Here is an 18376-nt window from a genome sequence, read left to right as displayed (position 1 = left end):
CACCACTCTAACCTAGATCGGACGACCAGGAGCCCCCGACCCCCAGGATCCGCCGGCTCGGGTACAACCGCCCGCCTTGGCTATATAGATCTGCGATATCTTCACCCCACACCTCTCTAGCCGCACCCCGCCGCCTCCCCGACTACCTCGCTCCCGCTTAGCGCCTCCGCCTCCGCCTCCGCCGTCGAAGATGGTACGTATGGCCGCCGCGAGGCGTTTCTTCTCTTATCTCCCTCGCTGTTGGTGTTAGCTTATGACGATGCGTGCCTTGGTGTTGTCGTGCTTGTGCAGCCGTTCAAGAGGTTTGTCGAGATCGGGCGGGTGGCCCTGGTGAACTACGGCAAGGACTACGGCCGCCTCGTCGTCATCGTCGACGTCGTCGACCAGAACAGGGTCAGCTAGATCTCCCTCCCCACTCCTTGTTGTTCGTTTGGCTGATGTGTGTGAGTATGCGTGGCTTTTGGGGTTCAGATCGTGCGTCGGTTCCATGAAAAGGTTGTTTAGCCTTCCTGTCGCGCTTTAGATTTTAGCTGATCAAGTGGTCGTCTTAGAACGTCTCATCGTGATTACTGCGCTGGTATCGGCGTATCGCAGTGTATCTTTTGGTAGATAAATTACTGTTGCATTTTGTCCATAACTTGTTTGCGGTCTGCCTTCTAGAAACCCCTTACATAGGTTGCAAATATGACTCTCCTTCTAAAACCATTTTAATACGAAATTGATGATGCAGTGTTCTTTTATGCCCCTTCGTTTTGACGTTTGATTGGTCAGTACATTGTTCATGGTGTTATTATGTCAAGTGTGTTGGACTTGTCTCATGAGTTACAGGTTTCTTAATATTAAGTAGCCTACATCTATCAAGCTGATCACAGCCTGTGTTTTGTTGCATGATTCTTGCTGTTTGTGGAAGTTTATTTCGGATTTGTGACTTACCTAAATGTCTGATGATTTACAGTAATCAAACAGCGAGATATGCTACTGTGCCTGTATATGGATCCCTGATTATTATTGGTTATCTCTTCCTTGCAAAAGATTCATCTACAGTAATCTGAGCACTTGTTGTTTCAGTTATTCCAAATTATTGTGCATATAGTTTCTGCACTACAGGGTAGCTGTGGAATTTGCCGTTATTGTTCATGTTTTACTAGGTTGGCTTGCTTATGTTTCCAGTTTTCCTACTCTTTTCTTTGTCTTTTGTATATCCAGCATTACCTTCTTTTTTGCAATTTATGATATTGATGCAATATTTTCTGTGCTGTCTGCTGTGTTTGCATATTTATGTGTTAACATTTTGGTTCTATTGGTGGATTGTGTTTCTGAAAGTGACCAATGCCTTTGTGAGATCAGGCACTCATCGACGCACCTGATATGGTCCGTTGCCAGATCAACTTCAAGCGCCTTTCTCTGACAGATATCAAGATCGATATCAAGCGTGTGCCCAAGAAGGCAACTTTGATTAAGGCAATGGAGGAAGCTGGTGAGTAACTATTCCGGGAACCGTTTGTCAACTCCACTTATATTTTAAGATGGCTGTTTAAATTAATGGCTTCCTGGTTTCAGATGTTAAGAACAAATGGGAAAATAGCTCATGGGGCAAGAAGCTAATTGTCCAGAAGAGGAGAGCATCCCTCAATGACTTCGACAGGTTTAAGGTCATGTTGGCCAAGATCAAGGTAAGATACACAAAAATATATATTCTTGAATATCTAATTTCCATGTTCCACTGCTTGTACACTGTACTAACGTTATGGTTGCTGTATGTACAGAGAGGAGGAGCTATCAGGCAAGAGCTTGCTAAGCTTAAAAAGGAGGTTGCTGCTTAGATGACTTTGTTGGCTGGCCTGTTGAGATTTTGATCAGCAATGTTTCGATGTCCCAGAATCCTTTAGTATTGTTATCTGGATCTTATAAAAACTTTGTTACATTGCAGTGTTTAGTGATTTTGCCAGAATTCTTAAGAATCTGCGATGCAGTGTGCTGAAATCTCGTATCTATATTTCTTGTCTTGCAAAATTATGTATTTCTGTTTGCTTGCTTGCTTCCGTTTTGCTACGTTAGTAAAATAGTAGTTGTATCAAAGTACTAATGGATGATGATAAATTCATTGTCATCTCCAGGAGTCCTGTTTCATTAGGAAGCATATCTTGTCAAGAGTGTTACTTGGCAGCCAGAACACTAACTTTTGTTGACAAAATTGCTCTTGGCTACTGCTTAAGTCGAACCATCGAAAGCTTGCGTTACATACAGCTGACACAGCTGACACAAAATACATTAGCTCACACTATAGGCATAAATTGTCATTTATTGTCTCTATTCGGCATAATCGTAACGGTAACATGAAAAAAAACATACACATGTACACGAATGTTGACTGCCTGTGCCTCCAAATGCTACAAAGGTCGCCTGCCCCTACCTTGAGATGATGCTGTACGTTGCAGAGGAGGGAGGATACACATGTATATGAATGTCGCCTGCCCCTTCCTTACGGTGCTGTACGTTGTAGAGGAAGATGGCCGGGGGGCATGGGAACATGGCTAGAAGAACTGGCTGAACTGATTCGTGAGAGAGTTCTTCAAGTTGGAGAAGAGGCCGAAGAGAGAGTACTGCCGCAGCTTCGACACCTCGTACCACGAGTTGAGCACCTCCTCGTGCTTGTCGGTGCCGGAGAAGGCGAGCTGTATCCCAGGGCTGCAGTCCACCTGCCCGGCGCCGTTGCCTTTGCAGCTCGACGTCTTGATCGCGCAGCTCTGGTCGACGCAGGCGAAATCAGATTGCCCGGAGCACGACGAGCAGCCGTCGGTCTTCCAGAAGAAGTTCTGTAGTATGCCTTTCTGGAACTCGAGGACCTGGAGGCATATGGAGAATTCAGTTGAGCAAATGATCATCAGTGCTGGGCTTTGTGAGTGAGCGTGTGATTTGAGTATACAGGCTAAGGTTTATGGGGCGCACCAGGGTGAAACCAGTTACTGTGTATGAGCTGTTGCTGACGAAAACAGGAGGCGACCTTGCCGCGTATTTCCTCCCGGCAAAAGCTACCATGTATCCACCAGCAGATGCCTGGGACAGAGTGAAAGAACTGTAAGTTAAAACCAAGGATTTTAAGCTCAGAGCAGTAAATAAATGCATCTTATATGTACACCTATCTACATAAAAGTTCCGGAGTGTCTCATGATTGAACCATGCAAGCTACTGTCCAGTTCTTCTGCAGATAGATAATCACAGATAAAAGATCGACGCTGCAGGTTGTCATCTAGTACTGCAATGTCTCTGCAATTATTTACAATCTTGCAGTGCTCACGACACAAGCTTTCAGTATTTCCTACAGCCGTTTTTGTTCATCATAGTTACTCAAATTGGCAACAAATGCTGGGACCAATGGAGTGCTGCCTACAAACAATTTCTTCCCTAATCAAGGTTAAAAAATTCCAACCTTGAGGGGACATCACAGCCAATTTAACTTCGGACGAAATTGCACCAGCAAAACCAATAACTGAGCACTTGGGTTGGGCCACAGAAAACACAGAGAACGCCATCTGCGGATCTACCCTATGCGAGTCCCGCCTCCAATGGGTCCAAACATGGTGCTGTCGCTTGTCTCAACGTGATTGTGGGACACTGTCCAGCTCCCCAATTTTTTGGCTTAAACACGTCCCCAAGCAGGGTGTGATCACCGATGCTTCTAACAATTTCTTTTATCCCTCACACACTAACTGACAAGTCGGCGTTTGGTTCCGCTAAAAAATATACTGCATGATGGCAAGCTTAATTCATTATATTCTTACTTGCAAGCAATATCATTGATTTTTTTCTATGTGGAAAACGAGAACTAGAAGACAATCCCGTTGTGCCAAACTACTGTTTCCTGAGGCGCAAATGCGCAATCGTTGGATCGATCGATTAGGGTTCATCCAATCGATTTTATGCCATACGCCATCTCACACAAGAGTTCCAATCAAACGCGAAATCCGGGAGGTTTCGGGAGGAGTAAGGTTCGGCAAGGGGGTTGGCCTTAGTATTACCGGGTCGAAGGCGGTGCCGCCGGAGGCGTTGATGGTGAGGAGCGAAATCTCGTCGACCATGGGGCGGAAGAGCGCGAGGGGGGCGCGGGACTGCAGGTTGAGGCGGCTGTCGCAGGGGGAGAGCTGCACGTCGCCGGAGAAGAAGGAGTCGCGCGACGAGAAGGCCACCCCGAAGGTGAACCCGTCGCCGCGCTGCACCGTCGCGTCCGCGCACGGCTCGTACACGCCGTTGCCGTCGCCCCTGGCTTCCGCGGAAGACGCCGCGGCCGCGAGAAGGACGACCGCGGCCACGACGGACGCCGCCCACCTCGACGTCTTCGCCGCCATAACGTGGAATTTTTTGGGGGCGCGCTTGGCCTCGGGCGCGACGAAGTCGTTGACGAGAGGGCTCTGGCTGGCTCGGTTTCTTTTGCAGTTCACGAAGGATTGAAGGAAACGCGTCCCGGGGAGGCAAGGAATAAAGCTAGTCTAAAATAGAGCTGGCTTTCTTGTTGGGCTAAGGCCTAGCTTCTCCTCATGGGCCACATGTAACAGGACCAATGCACCAAATATATCCTTCAGAAAACCATGGCCCAACAATTTCAATTTCAATGGGGGAGGAGCACATACACCGGTCTCCCCTAACAAAAAGTACATGTGTGATCTCAGAGAAAAAAATGTACATAGATACACACACAAGTCAAAAATACAAAGCTTCAGAAAATGTTACTCCATACTTGGTTCTAGCTAAAAATACAGGCAATATTAACCTCTCATGAGGTGGCCAATGTATCGAGTGCCATGGTGCAGCCCCCATGGCTGGCAGCTGGCCGCGAAGGCCGGATGGTCCGGATGGCTTGTCAAGTCTGCAGCTCAACCGTCTTGGGCAACCGATGAACGGAGCTGGCATGATCTTTGGTAGCCTTGAGGGATCGGTTAACCGCAGGTTTATTCGTGAGGCGTGTGCCGGCTTCCACACCTGCTCATTGTCAATAGCAAATGAGTTAATCTGAAACTTTTGAGCGGCTGTGTAAATGGTGATGCAGAAATCTCCGTACTTAATCAATGCATCGTCTTGGAAAAGAAATTTTGATGCAGAAATCTCAGGTCAGCAAGTTGAAGAAGGAAACAGATAGTTTCTAGTATAAAACTATAACTTCTGGATTGTTGTGTGTTGGTAGATGCAGGAGACAAAATAAATATCTTGCAACAGCTTCTGCTAAAAGAAGCTCATGCCGGTTATCAGAAAAACAAATGAAGAAGTCCTAAAATCACTAGATGCAGCTGATGCAAGGTTTGGACTTACCAGTCACAGGCAAGGAGAACCTCTTATTGCCCTTAAAATCTAAATGCCGGGTCCTCTCTTTAGGATTACTAATGCACCTAACACCAAGTCCTGAAGGACCGGATGGAATTTCATCAGAAACATCTCTGGGTAGCAATTTCAGTTTCGATTTAACTGATGCCGAACCACCAGACTGGTTACATGAGGAGCCTCCCTCTGAGTTCGACTGGCGGGCCTTCTGGTTTAACATGTTTGGATGAAGAGTTGAAGCCAGCTTCTTGACAGGTTTCTTGTATGGAGCCTTGGTTGCAATACCCTCGCTGTGTTGTGCTCCAGTATCGATTGCAATTCCATCTGCTGCATAAGTGCCCAGGAACCGACTCTCCCAAGGACGAACAGCCATCCATCTCTCTAGCCAATTCCAGCCCCAGCTGTTCTTGTCTAATTCATATGATGTAATGGCTGCATGTTGCCTTGAACCTGCTTGCCACTGCGAAAGGAGAAAAAGGAAAGTTCAGGTGTTGGGGCTTTAAAAGGCTTCCCTCCTATTCATACACTGTTCAATCAGCAACTGAAGTACGCCTGCACAAGTGTGTGCAAGTATGCCAAACATCAACAGGGTAGGCTAATGTGTGTCCAAAATTGCTACATGCTGAAGCTCGGTCATCTTAAACAGTCAGCATGGGTGATAATTGTATTTATGAAGATTGGATGTACCTCTCCTTCAGATGGAATACTGAAGCATACATGTTTTCCTTTTCTATTTGAATAGTGGTCTGATATTAGCTACATCATACAATTACAGATAAGAGCCATTCAATAGGAGCACAATAATGAGGAAAACATGAACAGCCAGATAATAGGCTCACTCCGAGGGAAGGAAAGAAGGATAATTTCGACTGTTATTCATGGAAGAAACACTCAGAATGCCACAAGAGCAACCATAGTTGCTGAGAAACTGAAGACTAGATTACAGCACATTCAATTACACAAAAATAGCAAGCTACCAAGCTCCCCAAATGACCATGAAGATATCCAGATGCTGTACTACGTTCAGAGCAAGACGTTTATTGGTGCAGTATGATAACTCACTCAGATCCATGGTTCAAATATCATACTATTATCAGCATAATAGTTGAGTAATGTCTTAATGTAAAATGTTTGATGAAGTTACCTGGTGAGAAAGAGCGTAGGCCATAGCTCGCTCACGCTTGGCCGCTGCTTCCTGCCTCTTTAACAGTTTTGCTTGAATATCTTCCACAGACCCTATACTATCACACCACCCATCCTGCATATTAAGTAAAGCAATAATGGAAGTTAACAACTCAAGCCAAATGACTGCACTATCACACTATGTATTTCCTGATAAGGTAAAACATAATTCTAATGGGAACTTATGAAACTTCTAACAGGATGTGTTGCAAATTATGACCCCGAATTTCGCAGATTGTCATGCAGCTTACCTCAATTTCTCGAACATGTGCATCATCCGCTTGCTCTTCTACATTATCTTGTTGATCTGACTGGTTTTCCAAGGCCACACGAACTCGCCTTGCTCTAACACGGGCTTGTACCCTGACCAAAGCTTGCATACATCGGAGTGTTATTGCAGCTTGCTTTCTCACTATATGACCCCTTACAAGGGCTTGTAGCCTAACCAGTCCTTTTAAAGCTCGACGGGCTCTCCTAGCCTGAAAAGGACCGTGAGTTAACTTACTGTAGTACTATATAAGGAAATAAATATTTTGAGCAATCATGGCAGATTCATGAATCCATTCCAGCCTCTCTTTTGTTCCAATATAAACTTGCTTCATTTTTACGCTAGTCAGTAGAATATTTTGATTTGGACTAATACTTGAATAACCAGCCTATGATTTCTGACCATTGTTGCACAGTACCAATGTGGATGGACATAAACTACACATGTGTAACATTTCCAAATTATGAAGTGTTTTACTTTTACACCAAGCAAGATAAACTTTATTTTACCAACTACAAGCACGCAAATTTGAGAAAAAGAAACACTGAAACCTCAAACTATAGTCCTAAAATAAATGCCGCATAATCATCGCATAGGATAATCGTTCTGCGTGTTATAGTTATTGGAATTTGAAACCACGTGAAAGTTAAGAGTTAAGACAACCGCAGTACATCATAGTGACTGCACAAAGTCAGGTTCTATATACAAAATGGATATTAAGACATTCGAATATAACAAAACACATGAAGATGCAGGTTTACTTGGAGATTGGAGCTTAGAATTTTCAGCAGCAGTTGAACGTACTAGAAAAATGAATAAATCGACAGAGGAAACATAAATACCAGGAAGGCTCTAAACACAGTCTGAATAATTGTAGCAGCCCAGATCTCTTTGAGCTCTTCTTCAGTTTGAGGCAGTGGCATACTAAGCGAGCTGAATCCGGGTCCTGAGCACGAAGGCGCATCACAATCGCCTTCTGATGGACCATTTCCATCAGGAAACTCTTCTGGTATAACAAGGCTACCGTTATCCTGGAAATGCTGATCCTGCCACTGAAACTGGTAGACATCCCCTTTCTGCAATTTTCCCAATTCAGAAGGTATAAGTAAACACGGAAATGCTCATAGCACATCAGCGTGGCAGAAAATACATGGTCTCCCCGTGTGTTTATCATCAGGGAAGGTATAACAATACTATAATACATCCATCCATGATCTATCTTAAACAATTCGAAGTTTTTGTGTCTACATAGCAACAGATTAAGGGAAATTGACCACCTGAAAATCCAATCATGTCAGTGGTGCAGAGCCAGAGAATATGACCGGGATATTAATATTATCACCCAGATCTGCAACAGGTATCGAAACTTATACAGAGCAATGCATACACAAGTACCATCTCCAAGCTTGAGTTAGTGAAGGGTGAATCATCACGATATATCAAATTACTGTTGATTTTGACACGAATATCATCCTTCCACATCAGTTCTACCCACCGGGCAAAATCAGTGGACCCAAATCCACTAATTTAAAGACCAAAAGGAACCCCAAAATGAAACCAAAAAGCAGCGCAGAATCACAGGTAGAGGTAGAGCCCGCACCTTTTGCTCGACGTCTCCATCCGCCTCGCGACGCTGCTGCCTCTCCACCTTCCTCAGCCCAACCAACGATTTGAGCCACCTCATGGTGCCGCCGCGTCACCTCCCCTCGCCGCAACTGCAAGTCTGCAACTGCCACCCAGATGCCAGAAAATCTTCGTCAGCGCGAGCGCAGACTCGCATAACCTCACAGGAAGGGATAAGGAAATCGCCAACAACATGGGCGGAGGACAAGCGCATCACCGGATCACGGCGGCCAACGGAAGCCGGCGGAAACGGGGCCGCCGAGGGCCGAGATTTCGGAGGCTCGCGGGGAAGGGAGGGAGCAAGGAACCGGGAGGTGTGTGGGCTCGAAGCATCAGCAGCGCAGCAATGCCGCTGCTATTGGCAGTGGCAGTGGTGGCACCACGCGGCCATTACTGCCGCTCCTGTGCGCATTATTGCTGCCCAGCCCGACCGCCCCGCTTGCTTGTTTGCTTGTGTGGCAGCCGCAGGCAGCGGGACGAAACCGAGAACTGATACAAATAAAATAACAATAGATAAATGAGCAAGCGAGCAAGGAACAGCGCTGCGCTTTGCCTTTAGCTCACGTTTTGCTTTCTGCGCCTCCTTGTCGGAATCAAAAGCCCTTTCTGTTTCTCACCTTTCAGAAATGAGCATTTCTCTTCAGAAAGAGCATCTCTGTTTAGTTATTTCCTGTGGGATTCAGACAAGATTCTTGCTTTACCTTTAGGGCAACAAGGTGATGATGCTGGGTTAACGTTGTAGTTTATGGTAATGTGGTGTGCTCTTCAAAGGGAAACTTATGGCATCTTGTCAACTCGGTTCTTTGGATGCTGAATTGATCAGTGATTTGATTCGAGATTTGTGGTTTGACCTCACGTGTGTGTTTTCATCCGAGGACACCTACGGTGACAGCTTTTTTTTCACGAGATGGGCATTCAAAGATGTAGTAGAATCGATCTTTATTGTCAGAACTTCGTTAAGTTGTGGTGTCCTTTATTTTCTCGTTATCACATAGTCATTCCATTACTAATATATCATTAACATTTTAATAAATTTTATTATAACTTTAATAAATTTTATTGTCATTATTTCAATGTGAGCACTTGCTTGACCGAAGTGACTCGTGTATCCAGGTGTTACGGCATCTTCAAGGGTGAGTTCCCAATTATTCTCGGCATTTGTCCATTTATGGTGTTTACACAAATAGGGGTGAAAAAAAATCATGTTGTCCAATAAGAACTCCAGTCTATTCTTCTCATGAGTGTTTGACATGTGGATCAAAAGGACAATTGGACAAGTTTTGCATAAATGAGGGCCTCTTATTCTCTCCCGAAATTTGAGAAATAAATGGGGAAGGTGGACTACTTTTGAACAAATGAAAATCCTTGTTGGGTTGCATTGTTGTTCAGCGACCTCCAAATGAACAAATAGAGGGCATACGAGGGGTGCCCTTGGAGATAGCCTTAGAGCCATGGTTTTAAATCTATGACAATTAGCGCCGGTCTACTCCAGATGGTATAGACGCTATAGCGTGCTATAGCGCGCCAAATAGCGTTTTGCAAAAAAAATAACCCAAAATTAAAGGTTTTAGCATAACAACATATTAAAAAACTCTCCAATCATTTACAAGATCAAATCCATGAACATAAAGAAAGATACGAGACATGATTGAAGTACCGGAGGCGTCACTGCTGGTCGCGAGCTGGAGGAAAGGTGGCCTGTTGCGAGATGGAGGAAGGAGTCGTCGCCACCTCTGCCGGTCACGAGCTGGAGGATCTGCCGCCTCCGCTCTGATGGTTGAGCCGGTTAGGTCTGCGAGACTGAGACCGAGAGATTTTGAGCCTGGTCTTTAGGCCGACGTGATACTATTTGGATTTTGGATGCTAAAATATTTAGCGACGTTATAGCAAATGGCGTTTAGCACCATTTAGCGTGCTAACCGAGAATAGCGGCATAGCGAGAAAAATTGCTTAAACGTACCGTCGGGTCTTCAGATATGCTATAGCATCGAGGAAATAGCGTGCTATTTAAAACCATGCTTAGAGCCTGTAAAGATGAGTTTTTGAGATGTTGGGCACGTGGGTGGGGTTTAGGTTAGTTGTGAGGTAGATGCATACTTTTCCCTTGAGCACTTCGGAAACCAAGCCACTAACAAAAGATCATTTTGGCACAATTTGATTTAGACCTTCCGATGTCATTGATTTACATGCCTTTGTGCCTCCCCAATAATACTATCTAATCGATATGAGGTTGACATTGTAATGAAATTGCATGCATTGATACCGAAATTGGGTCAACTGTAGGTCTCAGCCCTAGTAAAAAAAAATCACTTAAAGCTCAATTTTGACTCTTCGTACATATCGGGGTCACTTCAACCAATCATAAGAAAGTGGCCATGAATCACACATGTGTTAATGAAAATTTCAACGATAAAGTGAAAATATAGCACTTTATGAAATGTTAATAGTACAATAATGAAATGCTGATGTGTTAATGAGAATTTCAATGTTATAACAATGAAATGATGGTGTGTTAGTAAATAATACTCCCTCCGTTTCATAATTATTGTCTCAAATTTGCCCAAAAATGGATGTGCCTATTCCTAAAAAGCGTCTAGATACATGTAATATTTTGACAAGAATTATGGAACGGAGGTAGTATTTGAAATGTTACTTTGTAGATGTGAATAGTTTAGTCCGTAAACTTGTAAACCGTGCATTTGAAATCCTAAACTCAAGAAGCGGGAACATCTTTAGTCCAAATGTCAGAGCTGAAGTATGGCACGTGGTGGTTGATATGGCAATTACGAAAGTTTTGAGTTAGCTCTCTAGTTAGGGATTTGCAAAAGAACGGGCAATTATGATTACCGAGACAAGGATGAAGAGGATCATCATATATGGCCTAAAATTCGAGTACAATGGGTTTATTTCCACTATGAGAGGATGGCTAAAGCAACCATCATTGGTGGAGTTGGAAAATTTATTGGCTAATCAAAAAAGTGAAAAAAAAAAGATATGAAGAGGGACTATGTTTATCTATGTCCACTAATAGACCGAGCAGCGGTGAAAGAGAAGTGGAATAGATTAGAGGTGGTGCACAAAGGAGATAGCGTCTATCCCAAGGAGCTCAAGGGAAAATAAATCAGCGGTAGCTGATATATGAAAGGTGAAAGAAAGGTGAGTGTTTTAAATTATGGCAAGAAGTCATATTGCTAGGGACTATTGGAGTGTCAAAAGCATTTCGAGAAATAACTAGTGACTACGACGTATGTGGTCGTAGAAGAGGAAGAATGAGATGCTCAAGCTATAACAAGCATGGACGATGATGAAATCAATTTTATTGAAGACTTGACTGAGAGTGAGCATCCGCCAACCAAAGGTGTGGCTCTAGAAGAATTTAGAGAGGAAAAGAATGATGAAAGGTTGCTTCTCCCTGAGGATCTAGAAGAATATGGAGGAGAATGGTGAAGAAGATTGCTTCTCACTAATTGTCTCCACCGAGGATAATAAATTGAATAAATTGGATGGGACCAAGCATATAACTTTTGTGGATGAGGAGCCACAGGTGGAGGCAGAACATAACGAAGGTGGTGATGGAGCATTAGTCATGAAATATGATCCATTAGTGAAGGTAAAAAAGGAATGAGGACAAATGTATGGATCATCTTAGAGTCGTGGAGCCCCAACGGAGTCAATTGGAGGTCAAGAGGCATGAGGTATGGAGGACAAAGCCACGAGATAAGAGTTATGTTGTTTCTTCTCTTCTTGAGTATCTTTATACAAAGAAATAGAAAATGGGAACGTTTGGAGAAGGACAAAGGAGAAAATTGAGCCGCAAGAATGCAGTGAGGTTTAGAAGAAACCAATGCATCTAGAAAAGAAGAAAGGGCGCACTGGCAGTAAGAAAATCCAAGAATGGCATTGAAGAGATGGTTTGGAAGTCACTGTTGAGTAATGGCAATGCATACATGAGAAAATTCTAAAATACTTTTAATAACTGAAGTTGTAAAATATTTACAAGGAGCCTTCTAGTAAATGTTTCACATGAGAAAATTGGAATATTCCAGAACCTACATGAAGATGGATGATATTTACCAAGGAAGACATTAGAGACATATCTTCAATTCTTCATACAAGTAAAAGACCTGCTGCCACAAAACTAGTTTAGAATAAATATTATTACACTACTAATTCCCAACCTAGGTTCGGATCAGGAACGGGCTCATTTGGCATAAGCCAGTCGGTGTATCCTTAGCCCCAACATGTTTTGTCCCAGCAGCTGCATCCTTAGACTTTTGCAGTTCCGCACAGTCGTATATACAATGTCGTAAAAAAATACAAAATTAGTAGGCTCACTAAACAAACCAAATTTCAAGTTTTCCGAATAGTACAAAAATGTTCCGCAAATCATATTACCGTAAACTTAAGATATATCAAATAAAAATTTCAAAAAATCGGATGAATGTTGTTAGGTACAACAGACATGTAAAAAATGCAACGTATTGCAGTCCACATGAATCAAACTAAAAGATGTTTAAACAAAATATCATCCATAACATAGAACGAACAACTTTTAGGTAAAGTCTAATTTTAAAAATATCTCTAGTTAAAATACTGTTTCTAACAACTAAATCTTAATCTTAAATAATTAAAATATATATCATGTAAAGTATCAGGTCACCTTCGACAAAAACAGAAACATTAGGATCTCGGCGACAACAGGAACGACGGGGCCCTCAACGACAACATGAAACAACTCAAAGAGACTATAAATTGAATTCAGGCTACAAATCATTTCAAATTTCAAAAACTAATTCTTTAGTTCCGACAACGGATAAGTAATGGTGGCAAAACAACCACCACCGTATCTATTAGCAGTGGTCGCATCACATTAGCATTAAAGAGTTCTTTGGTACCTTTCGGAAGGTATCAGGAGAGGCAAACACCGAGTTAAAGTCAATTGCAGAAATAATACAATGTCAATTAACGGTAAAAATAAAAGGACCTAATGTAGTACGAAGTAATGTATATGTGTCATTTCTAACGTAAGGAAATGTATAAAATTGAGTACACTATAAAGATCTATTTTAATTAAAAGGTTAGAAACATTAAGAAAATACTAAATATTTTTTGTTGTACTACTCATCGAGATGGTTAGAAGAAAGCATATTTTTGTTTTACCCCCCTATATTGTAATGTACAAGTTGACCCTTTTTTTGTATGAAAGAACTAAATCTTAAATCTTGCTCCGACTCATTATTCCATTATGCAAGAATTGATCAGAAAAACAACGACGAACTAAATTTTCTTAGGTTTACCAAAACTTTACGTTGTGCCACAATACGGGGCCAAAACAAAAAATATCATTAAATGATCATAAAGAAAAAAGTATCTGGTTCAAATTTTAAATCTGCTCATTATATGGCTCTAATTTGTTGTTGCCCCTACTTCTGTCTTGGTTAATGACCGCTCTTCTTTTCTTCCTGATGCTGCCAGTTGTTGTGACCATAGTTTTTATAGAAAGAATACATGTAAAGATGTTTTGTGTAACGAAGGCGATGAGATGGTTTGTTCGTCATCTACCACCTAGCATGGCCTAAATTGATTGATCTTCCCTCACTACCCTCCTTAGCACACAACTGTTTTCCTACCGTAAGAATGACAACATAGCTAGCGATGGTCTAACTTCAAATCTCATTGTGATCCCATGTTTTTTGTATCTAGGCTTGGTTGGAAAATATGAAAAATTATCGCGGCTAAAGGCCTGGTAATCACTGTTGCATTGGTTCCTCAGTTCGCGAACACTACATATAGTCCAGGTCAACTCCAATGGATACATTAGATATTAGTACACCAGAACCTCATTGATAAAAACGAGGTTAAGTCAGCACCGAGCCAGGCGGCACGAGAATGTATATTAGCATTCAATTTTCTAATGACAAATCCATATTTACGAATGTTTGGAACAATACTAATCAAAGATATTGCATGGTTCATGTCCAACTTTCCAGAATTTTGAAACAACGTGACATCAGAGAAAAACAAATCCTAAAGCCGCCGCCACGTCCCTTGCCGTCGTGCTTGACAGGCCGTGGCATGACATATATGGGAAAGGGGCGGGTGGAGGCAAGTAGCGTCGGGTCATTTGAGCTGCAGGCTGCAGATCGAGGAAGATGATGGTGTTCACAGTAGTTCGCTGACGCGTATAAGACGTGGGATTTTTAGTTATCATAATCTAACTGTAAAATGTGATTCACCTCAATAAGTATTTCGTCTAAAGGTCCATTTTGAATTTGAAATAATGTCACAAGTATCCCATCTTATAATTGTAATTTCTTAAAATGGTCTCTTGTTTGAGCGAATTATTATGACCTTGCGAGAAATGTCGGGGTAATGCACACGTGGGTTTCCAATTAATTTGGAATATCCATATCGGATGTTCCTCCGCATCAGACCCGCACCCGGTTCAAACTTCGTATCAGCATCGCACTACCATACCGGAGTCAAGTCAACACGCGCTCCCCTTCCCAAAACCCGCTCCTGCTGCCTGGCTCCCCTTTCTCCGGAACACCCCGGAACCATCTGGAAGCCCGAGCCACCACCGCCAGATCAAGATCCAACGGCCCGCGCTCCTCTCCCCCGTAGCCTCCCGGCATCTTCCAGAGCGTTCACTGCCCACCACCCGTCCCGCCCTCGCTATAACTACAACCTCCTCCTCGTTCTCTTCTCCTCCTCACAAACCGATCCCGACCGCGCGACCTCGCTTCCCCACCGGATCAAACAGCTAGGGTTTCCTCGGAATTTTCGTTCTCTTCCCCCAGCAGGCGAGATGTTCGGGCGCGGGCCGCCGAAGAAGAGCGACAACACGCGCTACTACGAGATCCTGGGCGTGCCCAAGGAAGCGTCCCAGGACGACCTCAAGAAGGCCTACCGCAAGTCCGCCATCAAGAACCACCCCGACAAGGGCGGCGACCCCGAGAAGGTGAGCGCCGCCGGCTGATCTCTTCGTTTCGTTCCGATCTGTCCGTGTAAGCCGGTGTAGGCGGTGGTAGCTTATGGGGGGCGATTCTGTACGGTGGATTTAGGCGGTGGTGGTGGATCTGCGGCAGGGGTTGTAGAATTCGATGGATTGGTCGATACGTGCTTGATGCGTTTGGGCCGGGGAGAATTTAGGTGGTTCTAATTCAAATTTTAAGTTCTCAATTGCGTAGTATGCAGCATAAATCCATGGAACTGTTCTCCTTTGCGTAGTATTCTAATTAACCTGATACATTTGTTCTCGTAATTGTTCACATGCTCGAAACAATATTGGATGATCTTAGATGTTTATCAATGAGCAATTCATTAGAATCTTGTCGCTGATGTAGGAGTAATGGCTAGGTTCATGTGGGACTACAACTGTGGCTTCAGAAAGTTAATTGTTATGTTCACCTCTCTGTAACTGGTTTGAGCGGTGTTACTTGCCTATCGATAATGCTTGTCTTGGGAAGTAATTTTTTACTGTCTCCGTAAGGGACTCCTGACTGGTTATGGGTTTAAATATGGAACTCGCACCAATATTATTGTTGAGAATTGTCAATCTGACTACTCAGATATTATGTTATGCTATACTGCTTGCTAGAACAAAGTATTGTATGTGCCATTCAAAGCTGCAAAGCATCTGTTGCTTTACGCAACCTAGTTTGATTCCTAACCTTGTTGTAATAGCACTGACTAATGATGCTTGCCTGTCAAGCTTTTTTTTGGGTGCTGATGCTTTCGGTGGATAATCTTGCTGGGCAAGATTTTTTGGTTTCTGGTTGAGTTGGCTAACAAATGATTGTTCTCTTGCAGTTCAAGGAGATAGCTCAGGCTTATGAGGTACTCAGTGATCCTGAGAAGCGAGAGATCTATGATCAGTATGGTGAGGATGCCCTCAAGGAGGGAATGGGAGGTGGAGGAGGAATGCACGACCCTTTTGACATATTCCAGTCATTCTTTGGAGGCAGTCCCTTTGGAGGTACACCACCAACTACATAGTTCCATTTGCCATTGTGGTTCGCCCCTGTTGTGACCCAAATTAACCAATACTGTGTTCTATAGGCGGTGGCAGCAGTAGGGGCAGGCGGCAGCGCAGGGGTGAGGATGTTGTTCATCCTCTAAAAGTTTCCCTTGAGGAATTGTACAATGGAACATCAAAGAAACTCTCTCTTTCACGCAATGTGCTCTGCTCCAAGTGCAATGGGTAAGTCAATCTGCTCCCTTGCATGCTCGTAACCTGCGTGCCTTTGTGAGCTCTAAATTCTCACTGTACTACTGTATTCATCGTACAGCAAGGGGTCAAAGTCTGGCGCTTCAATGAAGTGTGCTGGTTGCCAAGGAGCTGGTTATAAGATGCAAATCCGCCAGTTGGGACCAGGAATGATTCAACAAATGCAGCAGCCTTGCAACGACTGCAGGGGAACTGGGGAGACCATCAGTGACAAGGATAGATGCCCGCAGTGCAAGGGGGAGAAGGTTTCACAAGAGAAGAAGGTTCTTGAGGTGGTGGTTGAGAAGGGGATGCAGCATGGCCAGAAGATCACTTTCCCCGGAGAGGCTGATGAAGCGGTATGTCAAAATTTCAGCACGAAGCTTACTCTAGGTGTTGGCACCTGTTCCATAACTAATTGTTTGCTTGTGTTGTGCAGCCTGATACCCTCACTGGAGACATAATCTTTGTCCTCCAGCAGAAGGAGCACCCCAAGTTCAAGAGAAAGAGCGACGACCTCTTCTATGAGCACACCCTGACCCTCACCGAAGCACTGTGCGGCTTCCAGTATGTTCTGACTCATTTGGATGGCAGGCAGCTTCTCATCAAGTCCAACCCTGGCGAAGTAGTCAAGCCTGGTAAGTGTGACGACCTGGATGAGGAATCTATTGGTGGTTTGGTTCAGTTCTTGCAATTAACCGATGCTCATTGAGTCATTGATCATGATAAATCTTTGTGCAGATTCATTCAAGGCGATCAACGACGAGGGCATGCCCATGTACCAGAGGCCATTCATGAAGGGCAAGCTCTACATCCACTTCACGGTGGATTTCCCAGACTCGCTGAACCCGGACCAGTGCAAGGCCCTTGAGGCGGTCCTCCCGCCCAAGCCGGCTTCCCAGTACACGGATATGGAGCTGGATGAGTGTGAGGAGACGATGGCATATGACATCGACATCGAGGAGGAGATGAGGAGGCGGCAGCAACAGCAGCAGCAGGAGGCCTATGATGAAGACGAGGACATGCCCGGCGGTGGCGGCCAGCGGGTGCAGTGTGCCCAGCAGTAGGGGGTTCTGATGTTGTTGGCGGCAATTTGTTCTGGTCGCTTGTTTGCGATGCTTTTCTCAAGTTTTCCCCTGTTATTAGAGGTGCCTTACGTGGAACCTTTTGGTGCTAGTTATATGATATGAGCATTTGACTCTATACAATGGCAGTTTCGCTCAGAAAATATTTGTGTTGTCGTCTGGCTGGCACAAGACGTTTACTCGTAGTAGATGACTCGTGAACTGACTCGGGTGTCTAAGTTTTGCAAAGATCTTGCCGAACTTGGAACATCTTCAGCGCCAGCCCTTCTGCCCTCATATGGCACGCTCGTTATGTTGAAACACTGCTGGAAAACAAAAATGAAGGCTCGTGGGGAATTTCTGTTTTTGAACGTCTATGCCCGTAAGCCATACGCTACTTGTATTTATACAAGCTGGAAAACGGTACACAAAAATGTGCAAATACGAATACGTAGTAGGAAGAAACCAAGCCGAATTGCTGCACAATACATCAAAAGAACACCCTTGACAAAAGGATTGAGTATAGACCCCAGGTGCTGCTCTCTGCGGCCGTATTGAAGCCAGCCAGCTGCCGCCGTTGTAAGCTGGGAAAAAAATGCGTGAAGTACCGCTCGTGAAGACGTCATCCGTAGTTTTCGTCGGATCTATGAAGCCGGATCTAAAACGTTGAATCGCAACTGACAGGAGGCGGCAACGACCCAAGTGGCCGCGCTGTAC

General features: G+C 44.1%; 3 protein-coding genes across 5 annotated transcripts; 2 read left to right on the top strand and 1 right to left on the bottom strand.

Moving 5' to 3' along the window:
• The first annotated feature begins 34 nt into the window (after positions 1–34).
• On the top strand, positions 35–2028 carry LOC100830457 (60S ribosomal protein L14-1). Its single transcript, XM_003558022.4, has 5 exons — positions 35–193; positions 292–393; positions 1348–1477; positions 1561–1673; positions 1767–2028. The coding sequence occupies exons 1-5, from the start codon at positions 191–193 to the stop codon at positions 1821–1823; spliced, it is 405 nt and encodes a 134-aa protein (XP_003558070.1). The 5' UTR covers positions 35–190; the 3' UTR covers positions 1824–2028.
• Positions 2029–2211: 183 nt separating this feature from the next.
• On the bottom strand, positions 2212–8848 carry LOC100828023. Of its 3 annotated transcripts, XM_003558014.4 has the most exons (9): positions 8604–8848; positions 8364–8492; positions 7606–7839; positions 6747–6974; positions 6458–6571; positions 5305–5773; positions 4940–4977; positions 2950–3057; positions 2212–2846 (listed from the first exon to the last, which is right to left on the bottom strand). In XM_003558014.4, exons 2-9 carry the CDS (start codon positions 8445–8447, stop codon positions 2535–2537), a joined length of 1587 nt encoding a protein of 528 aa, XP_003558062.2. In that variant the 5' UTR covers positions 8448–8492; positions 8604–8848; the 3' UTR covers positions 2212–2534. The 3 variants fall into 3 exon arrangements, with proteins under 3 accessions (XP_003558062.2, XP_003559352.1, XP_014752451.1); XM_014896965.2 differs by lacking the exons at positions 2212–2846; positions 2950–3057 and having other exon boundaries at positions 4571–4977; positions 8364–8486; XM_003559304.4 differs by lacking the exons at positions 4940–4977; positions 5305–5773; positions 6458–6571; ... (2 more) ...; positions 8364–8492; positions 8604–8848 and adding an exon at positions 4020–4466.
• Positions 8849–15082: 6234 nt separating this feature from the next.
• On the top strand, positions 15083–17835 carry LOC100822367 (dnaJ protein homolog). The gene is made up of 6 exons (XM_003557995.4): positions 15083–15347; positions 16199–16364; positions 16448–16589; positions 16678–16954; positions 17035–17233; positions 17337–17835. Exons 1-6 carry the CDS (start codon positions 15195–15197, stop codon positions 17660–17662), a joined length of 1263 nt encoding a protein of 420 aa, XP_003558043.1. The 5' UTR covers positions 15083–15194; the 3' UTR covers positions 17663–17835.
• Positions 17836–18376: the final 541 nt, after the last annotated feature.

The sequence above is a fragment of the Brachypodium distachyon genome, chromosome 1 (assembly GCF_000005505.3).
Source record: "Brachypodium distachyon strain Bd21 chromosome 1, Brachypodium_distachyon_v3.0, whole genome shotgun sequence".
NCBI classification, from domain to species: Eukaryota; Viridiplantae; Streptophyta; class Magnoliopsida; order Poales; family Poaceae; genus Brachypodium; species Brachypodium distachyon.
This window is presented reverse-complemented; position numbering and strand designations above follow the sequence as displayed.

Bases quoted from the DNA above. Each gene is read 5' to 3' on its own strand.
- LOC100830457 (XM_003558022.4), top strand. The intron at 1,478-1,560 runs GTGAGTAACTAT...TCCTGGTTTCAG, and splicing joins TAAGGCAATGGAGGAAGCTG to ATGTTAAGAACAAATGGGAA. The intron at 1,674-1,766 runs GTAAGATACACA...CTGTATGTACAG, and splicing joins TCATGTTGGCCAAGATCAAG to AGAGGAGGAGCTATCAGGCA.
- LOC100828023 (XM_003558014.4), bottom strand. From the start codon at position 8,447: ATGAGGTGGCTCAAATCGTTGGTTGGGCTGAGGAAGGTGGAGAGGCAG. The intron at 5,774-6,457 runs GTAACTTCATCA...CTCCTTTCGCAG, and splicing joins CCTACGCTCTTTCTCACCAG to TGGCAAGCAGGTTCAAGGCA. The intron at 3,058-4,939 runs GTTAACCGATCC...ACTCTGTCCCAG, and splicing joins GCCTCACGAATAAACCTGCG to GCATCTGCTGGTGGATACAT.
- LOC100822367 (XM_003557995.4), top strand. From the start codon at position 15,195: ATGTTCGGGCGCGGGCCGCCGAAGAAGAGCGACAACACGCGCTACTAC. The intron at 16,590-16,677 runs GTAAGTCAATCT...TTCATCGTACAG, and splicing joins CTCTGCTCCAAGTGCAATGG to CAAGGGGTCAAAGTCTGGCG. The intron at 17,234-17,336 runs GTAAGTGTGACG...ATCTTTGTGCAG, and splicing joins TGGCGAAGTAGTCAAGCCTG to ATTCATTCAAGGCGATCAAC.